Here is an 8710-nt window from a genome sequence, read left to right as displayed (position 1 = left end):
AGGAAGACACATTAACAACCTGCAATATGCAAATGACACAACCTTGCTTGCCAAAAATGAAGACAAACTCGAGCACTTACTTTTGAAGGACAAAGGCTGCAGCCTTCAGTACCAATTACACCTGAATGTGAAGAAAACGAAAATCCTGACAACTGGACCAAAAACATCATCATGATAAATGAAGAAATTGTTGTCAATTATTTCATTCTACTTGTATCAACAATCAACCTTCATGGAAGCAGCAAAGAAATCAAACACACTGGGAAAATCGGCTGCAAAAGACCTCTTTAAAGTCTTAGAAACCAAAGATGTCACTTTGATGACTAAGATGTGACTGACCCAAGCCATGTTCTTTTCAATTGCCTCATATGCATTCAAAAGCTGGACAATGAAACAGGTACACAGAATTGCACATTCCAATTGTGGTGCTGGCAAAGAATTTTGAATATACCGTAGACTGCCAGAAGAACCAGTCAGTCTTAGAAGACATACAACCAGAATGCTCCTCAGAAGTGACAATGGTGAGACTTCGGCTCACTTACATCATCGGGAAAGGCCAATCACGAGAGAAGGACTCCATGTTTGCTAAAGTAGAGGGTCAGCAACAATGAGGGAAACCCTCAGTGAGATGGACTGACACAACAGCTGCAACAATGGACTCAAACATACCAGTGAACATGAAGATGGTACAGGACTGGGTAACATTTCGTTCTTTTATACGTTAATGGCGTCACTAGTCAGAGATGACTGAGGGGCAGCTAATGACAGTGAAAATGTGGAGCATCTTCCTGTGTGCTTCTTACCATTTGTACATCTTCTTTGGAAATGTCTATTCAAGTTCTTTACTCATTTCTTCGTCGGGTTGTTTTTTTCTTAAGTTTTAAGAGTTCTTTATTCTGGATACAAGTCCCACTGTATTTTTAAATTAAAGGTAAGTCAGTTGATGTAATTATTATAGGTTTTTATTATCTCGCTTCATTAACTTTCAAAGGATTTTCAAGTTTTTACTAATTACATCAAAATCTCACTTTAAATCTAAAATTATGGAGAAGTAAAGCATTTTAAAGCAATCACTGCTTTTTCAAAAAAATTCCAAGCCAGGAGTGAGGCACGTGGGGATGCATAAATTAAGGAAGACTTAAGGAGACAGATGCAATGTATGGGGTCTATTTGAATCCTGGATTAAACAAACTGTTAAAAAAAAATTGAGACAATTTTCAAAGACAGTCACTGACAAAGCGTCAACATTTTTAAGTGTGATAATAGGACTGCGGTAAGATTTAAGAGTTCTTATCTTTTGGAAACCCTATAGGGCAGTTCTACTCTGTCTTATAGGGTTGCTGTGAGTTGACTGCACTGGGTTTGGTTGGTATCAATTATGATATACACGTAACAGGATCAAAGCTCCAGCCTTCACCTTCTCACAAGAAATCACTGAGGGAATGGAGTCCCCATTGGAAGGACAGAATACCACCCCCCGCCCCCTGCCACTGGCTACAGAAAATACTTCCAGGTAAGTACACGTCTACAGGAACTAATTTTATGGCGATCCTTCAGGCCACCCTATACTCAAATTTCATGCCCAACAGACACACACATAATGATTTAGGATAGCTAAGTATAACTTGTACATGTAAAATGCATCCCCAGTGGAATGGCTACACTCAAAAAAGCAAATTACGGCAAGGATGTGGAAGAAACTGGCACAATCGTGCACTGTGGTGGGAATATCTTTAAATGGTACAACCACTTTGGAAAAGTTTGGCAGTTTCTTAAAAAGCTAAATTTACCATACAACCCAACAATTCTACCCCCAGAATCTACCCAAGAGAAATGAAAACATATATCCACACAAAGACATGCATGTCAATGTTCACAAAAGCATTACTTATAATTACCAAAAAATGTAGACAATCTACATGCCCATAAACTGGTGAATGAATAAACAAAATGTGCTATATCCGTATGATGGAATGCCATCCAGCAATGACAGGAATTCTCTACAGGGGCATGCTACAACACAGATGAACCTCAGGGACACGCCAAGTGCAAGAAACAGATGCAAGGAAAAAAATTATACGCCATCTCTAGAAGTGAGAATTTTATAGACAGGGAACACATCAGTGGTTGCCTAAGCCTGGGAGTAGATGCGGGAACTAGTCACAAATGGGGATGAGGGAACTTTTGGGGTTGACTGAAATGTTCTAGAACTGGATTGTAGTGATGGTTTCTATAAATCATTGAATTAAAACAGGTGAATTTTATGGTATGTAAATTATACCTCAATAGCTTTTTTAAAAAAAAATACTACAACAGAATGACTATTTTGAAGCTCTGGGTGACAACCTCTTCATTTAATTCTAATTCGATTAGAACTAAAAATACTAGCAGTTGCTTGAAAACACAGTACTCTCAAAGAGTTCCAAGGACACACATCTCTAAACCTTACTGATCAAATATTATTCTTTTAGCCATCTGCCATGTAATCACACTGCAAAACCTACTACCGCTTATGTTAGCACCGGCCCCCAGCCATTTTATTAACTTGTTTCCCCCTAACCTTCAAAAAACCAAACTCACTGCCATCGAGTCCACTCCAACTCATAGCGACCCTATAGGAGAGAGTAGAACTGCCCCGCAGGGTTTCCAAGGAGCAGCTGGTGGATTCAAACTGGCAGCCTTTTGGTTAGCAGCAGAGCTCTTAACCACTGTGCCACCAGGGCTCCCCCCCTAACTTTAGGCCCTATGTACACTGTTTTTGTAAAAATCTCGTCTGGTATCGTCCACGTTTTCCATTAGATAGGTTTCTCATAATACTTCATAACTGAAAATAAAACTATAAATATTTATATTGAACATGCATTTATACATACATAAATACAATCTGAATATAATGTTCTGCTTTCTTCTTCTGTTTGGTCACTCACATGTGGCTCTGATAACTTCTGAACTTTTCATTGTTTCAAAGCAAGCTTTGCTTTCACTGTTTTGGTTCAAATTTTTCTCTGGTTTGAACTTATTTGATGAATTCTTCTTTTCAAAGCAGGGCTGTCTTCTATGCTCAGGCAGGCTTTAATCCTGGTGACATTCCATCCCTGTCCAGTCCACTGAAAGACTTGCCAATAGGTAATGCCCCCTCTAAACAGCCATTACAGAAGTTTTAATAGAGAATTTTCCCCAGAGCAAAACTTATACACTACACCAGTAGCCCACACCAGGTAAACACACCACGTAAACGTAGAAGTCTACAGGTGAAGTGGAAGAGGCGCCTGCCAACCGGGGCCTACCCTCATGAAATAGAGCAGCTCCCAAGTCATAGCTTGAAAACCAATCCTCTAAGCTATAATTTGCTTTGTGATTTCTGCATAGCACACAAAAAAAAATTACACTGAAAATATTTAATCAAGCAACACTCATAAGGAGGAGAAACTGGGAAATACTTAATTTTAGAAAAACATTTAAAAAAATTGTTTGATTTAAAAAATGAATAATTACAAAACAATCCATTAAATAACTCCTCTTTAAAACATAACTCCATAAATAAAGATCTTACCTTTAAGGAATGCCATCTACTACAAAGGCTGTGCACCTATTAGCCAAATTTCCTTACTTATAACATTAAAAAAAAAAAAAAAAATCAACCAAGAAGTCAAAACCACATTACAGCAAAGGAGAGAGCCTGGTGGAAAGTTTTCAAATAAATGCACTGGCTAGCGGGAAATGCCACTTACCCCCCAGGCATAAAGAAAATAAGCCAGCAAGAAGCCTCTGGTGAAACCATCCATGTAACTGTATTAGGAGTTAAAAATAAGTAAAGCAGCACTATCTGCCTCAGGAATCAGGTATAAATCAAGTAAATATTCAGCCAAAATGACACGAAATAGTAAGGATAAACCTGGCAAAGAGAATCTGTAGTAGTAGGAAATTTCAAATTTATCTTAACTACAAAATATACTACACCGTTTCCCACCAGAAATCAAAGGTAAGAGTGTCAGGGTGTGTAAGGTCACATTTCTATGAAACAGAAGTCAGTGCTGTCAGAGTGTAAAAATGGAGGCCATAAAGACTTTAGAAACAAACTCAAGTTTATAGTCAACTAAATGATGAACCATAATTTCAACCCTAGTCATCACATTAGGTAAAAATCATAATTCAGGTATTGTGCCCTGAGTTATGAAGATATAAGTTATATAAGTTCACATTTTAGAAACAATTCATCGTTACATTATCAAATTTGATAAAATTTTATCAAAACATCTAAGTCTTCAATATAAATCACACTGTTAAAAGTGTAAGATAACATTTAAAGAAACCTGCTGAGGTGCCAGGGAAGTGTTTTCTGTTAAATACACACAATGTAACATTTAACTACATAACTTAATTCTCACCAAATTGGATCCATTGCTATACAGGCACACTTTGAGGGGCAGAATAAAATCTCCCACCACTTCTCTTAGTCCCAAATGCTCTCATTATTAGGTTGAACTTTCTTCCATCATCCGCACGTGAAGGTTACAAAAGTTTTACAATACGTAGTCTAACAGTAATGTGTTTGAAACTCTAAGCAAAGTGCATATTACATTACTCAAACTTCTTGATTATGATCAAATAAAAAATAAATGAACACTTCATTTGCTTAATCTGAGGGGGGAAAAAAATAGTACACCTTGCTTTTAAATAAGGATTCTCTAGTAGGATAATATATAAAAGATTTTTCCATGTTATTTTATTAAGTTTACTTTCTCTCATTAAAACTTTTTAAAAGTCTAATGATGGGCACGTAAGTACAATGTCATATTACACAACTACAATATTGTTAATTAAATAGAGCAGCCCGGTAAGTTGTAAACATTTTAAATGCAGTAAACAAGGCTTGGCATGTCTTTTCTCCCCCAAAACCTGCCATTACAATGCTCTTTCTATGAATAATTTTTCTCCCTGGAAAATCTTCCAGGTATATTTTAGTCTTTTAAAAACAGTACGCTGAAATGATAGGTGAAAAGATTTAGTCATGGCAATTTCACTGAAGCTTTTATTGCCTCTGTTGGTAATAGGACAGGGGTTGTAAGAAACACAATTGAACTTACAGAAAGAATTCAGATGATATTCAGTAGGCTTGATCTCAAGTATTTTTATATGTGGGGACTTCTAATTTTATACATTTTACTATTAAAAAAGCACTACATTTTAAAATGTGTACCTGTTTTGACATTTGGCAAAAAGGAAACGGTACCTGTGGTTCAGTTTAAACAAAGGGTCAGCACAGGGGGGTTACCAATGAAGGCTGAGCACTTACCAATTAAAGCAATTCAAGTCGTGTGTCTCTTTCACACCCTCTGATGAGCACGTGCGCACGCACACACGCACACACACATGTGCACACACACACACGGCCATGTGTGTAAGCATTTTTAGTACAAAATATTCCCTGTAAGCAGGCATTTCCTTTATGCTCAGAATAATCACATCATGTTAAATCAGTCTCCTCTCTTCAGCCCTGGTAATCGTTTTGTGTAATTCTAAGATGCCATCAGAGTGAACAACCTCAACTTTTATGCTACATAATTATATTCAAAAGCTTTATGAATTTCTGTTTATAATTACACAGTAATTATAAATGTTTAGTACCAAACTGATGACAAACACTATTTTGTTGAAAAGGTCTTCCACTTAAAAAGAAAAATCTTTCAAAACTCCAAGGCACTGGGCCATGAATCAATATCAAACTTTTATGAAAAACAATTTATAGTGGGGGAAAAAAAAAAGCTAATGGGATGTCATTCAAAAACATAGCATACTTGAATTAATCAAAAAAAAAAAAAATACTATAACTCAAAATCTTCAAGACAGGAAATAATACAGTCCATACATATATATACCTTTTAAAATTTTTCATAATTGAAGTTCCTCTTTTTGTGTACACAAATGAACTCAGGAAATACTGAAAGCAGCAGGATTCTCCTTTTTCCTTCCTTTTTTTTTTAAAGAAAGAAACAAAAACCAATTCCAGTAACCTGAAAAGAAATTTTCAAATTTTCCTTTTGGTAGAATTGTATTATTGAATTAAAGGTATGATTGGGATATTAATATAGTATCTCTGGGGAAAGCTTTCTAGTCCGTTTCAAAATCAGTTTCAGTATGTCACTGTTTCTTAAAACTGCTTCCACATTTGCATAAAATCTACTGTTATTCTCAAGCGTACTCCTTTGCTAATTTAAACACAAGACCTCCGAGAGGGCCTGGATATACCAAGCAAAATCTATTCCTATTACAGACCACCATCATCCAGCGCTTGAATTTTAACATTTTTAACTTGCTTTACGGAAATGCTTAAGAAAGCCGTAACATTTCTTCACACGTCAGTCAGTGGGCAGAGAAAAGAACGTTTTCAGCATGAAAGCAGCTGATGGGTCTTGTAGTAAAAAAAAAAATACAACATTCTGCTTTGATGTGAAAGACTGAGCTAATTCGAGTAAAACAAAAACAATTCTGAGAGGTTGAATAATTTACGAAAATAGAAGCCAGATTGGTGTTTTTGTATCAAGCATGTGCCTGCTTGAAGATCTTTGCTCCTGAAGTACATATTTGGCAACCACAGTGATTAGCAGTTAAAGCAATTTCAACAAAATAAGAAGTCATCAAAAATGGACTATCTGTCTGAAACAGCAGTACCTGTATTATAAAGATTGAACCTCATGGCTCATCGCGACCATTTTCAAAATCTAATTCCTACTGTATTCTCATAAATTAAGGGAATCTCATTTGTGTTCCATAGTGCGATGACCACAAACAAAAAGCGAAACAAAAAACAAACCCTCACACCTAAATTTTAGAATATTGTATGTGTAGCAATCTAAAATGTTCCAAACAAATTAAATAGTTTAACTTATTTGACAGGCGTATAAGCATTTTGCAACCATAATGAAATCCAATCCTGTCATGCCTAACGTAGAGACGGGTGGCATCTGACGTCACGCGGACATTTTCTAAATAAACGCTCTCCGTGGAACAGCTACGTCTCAACAGGGTGAGGGCAGACTGCTCTCTGGAACCTCTGTGGGTCTGTAGCACAATCAACTTTTCAGGTGGGCACCAAATTATCCTAAAAAATTTTCACGTCGGTTATTTTTGACATTTTTTCCATCGGATACTCTATTCACTTCAATTATACATGTGATTTGCAAAAAAAAAAAAAAAAACTCCCCCAAACCAAAACACCATTTCAGATCCCGTACACTTAAATATATCACTCTCAACTGGAAGTGCTATCAGCGTAGTCTTTGCAACTAGCCCAAAGCATGTATTTCAGAAGTTTTTATAAATCGTTTGTGATGTTCATATGTTTAATTCTTATGCCAGACTGTTTTCTGATGAAGACAGCATTGTGCTTTATGCGAGAATGGAAACCTCAAAAGAATCACCATAAAGCTTCTAAGACTTATGGGAGAATAAACTAGGATGGTCCACAGATATAAGATGAACTCCGCAATGTTGGAATTATAAATGTTTAGAGTGGCCCAGACTAGAAGACAAGCCCAAACCACCATTAGAAGAATGAAATACGGTATGGTCCAAGATGTATCCTTAAAGTTTTGTCTCAACCCTCAGGCTGCCTTGTGAGGATTGGTCTTCAGTTCAGTCCAGCCAGCAGAAATTGACTGTGCAATTTTCCGTTGTATTTATTGTACAGACTATGTACATTCTAGAAGGTTCCTTTAGTGCTACACTGTTGTACTTTTTGTCCCAGCAATTTGAGGGCGTGCAAATTCCACAAAGTCATCAATAAGAACTGGCCATGCTCCTAGAAAAAAGAAAAAATACGGGAGAAAAGGAAGAAAGAAAAAGCAGAAATGAAGCTAACATTTTAATAGAATGCTTAGTTTTTTAATATTTTCCCCAAAACAGAGTATCATTCCTACTGAAAGAGTTCCAAAATTCTAGCTTTTCAGTTTCTACCCAAAATATCCCTTGTATCCTTTCTACTATACGAAGCCAACATCAGGTCTTTTCTTGAGTGATTAAAAACTTTTTTGGCAATCAACCGACAATCATTAAGCTTTTCTAACAGGCCACTGAAGGAACTTCAACAAAAGGTCAAAATCGTGGCCTAAGGAATGGCCGTGATATGATGGCAATGCTGTCAGGCTGAAAGCATACTGGGCGGAAACAGGTTTTCAGGCATTTTGTGGCAATTTTACAAAGAAAACCAACAGCGAGTATCAAAGTTCATCCATCTTCACAATAAATTACTAAAAGATTTTAAAGTACATATACCTACTCCTCACTCATCGACTACCTCATTATCGGATATTTCACATTTATGACAAAAGTAAAAAATCTACTACCCGAGTATTATGCACATTAACGACGTACGTCTGGCAGTAACACAAGCCGAGGTGCAAGGCGAGAGTAGCGCTGGCTGTGATGCTTAAGGTTTTGTGTCAACCTGGCTGCACAACGATTCTCAGTGGTTTGGCAGTTACGTAATGATGTAATTTGGCCGTTATGTAATTATGTAGTCATCCTCCATTTTGTGACCTGATGTAGACATCCTCCGTTTTCACACAACTTTGGTCTTTGGAACCTAACCACGCTGATAAGTGAGGAGTGGGTGTATATGCATGCCCCCACACATCCACACGCCAACCTCCAAGTCAGGACAGTTTCCCAGTTTTTTGAAAAGCCTATGAGGAGGCACCGCTGTCAGTCA

General features: G+C 37.0%; 1 protein-coding gene across 2 annotated transcripts in view; it reads right to left on the bottom strand.

Moving 5' to 3' along the window:
• Positions 1–5441: 5441 nt before the first annotated feature.
• DCUN1D1 (defective in cullin neddylation 1 domain containing 1) overlaps positions 5442–8710 on the bottom strand; it is a 37019-nt gene continuing 33750 nt past the window's right edge. For both annotated transcript variants that reach the window (XM_064279572.1, XM_064279579.1), the window contains exon 7: positions 5442–7801. In XM_064279572.1, the coding sequence (XP_064135642.1) occupies positions 7722–7801 (80 nt within the window). In that variant the 3' untranslated portion in view covers positions 5442–7721. The remainder of the gene's footprint in view (positions 7802–8710) is intronic.

The sequence above is a fragment of the Loxodonta africana genome, chromosome 1 (genome assembly GCF_030014295.1).
Source record: "Loxodonta africana isolate mLoxAfr1 chromosome 1, mLoxAfr1.hap2, whole genome shotgun sequence".
Lineage (NCBI taxonomy): Eukaryota > Metazoa > Chordata > Mammalia > Proboscidea > Elephantidae > Loxodonta > Loxodonta africana.
This window is presented reverse-complemented; position numbering and strand designations above follow the sequence as displayed.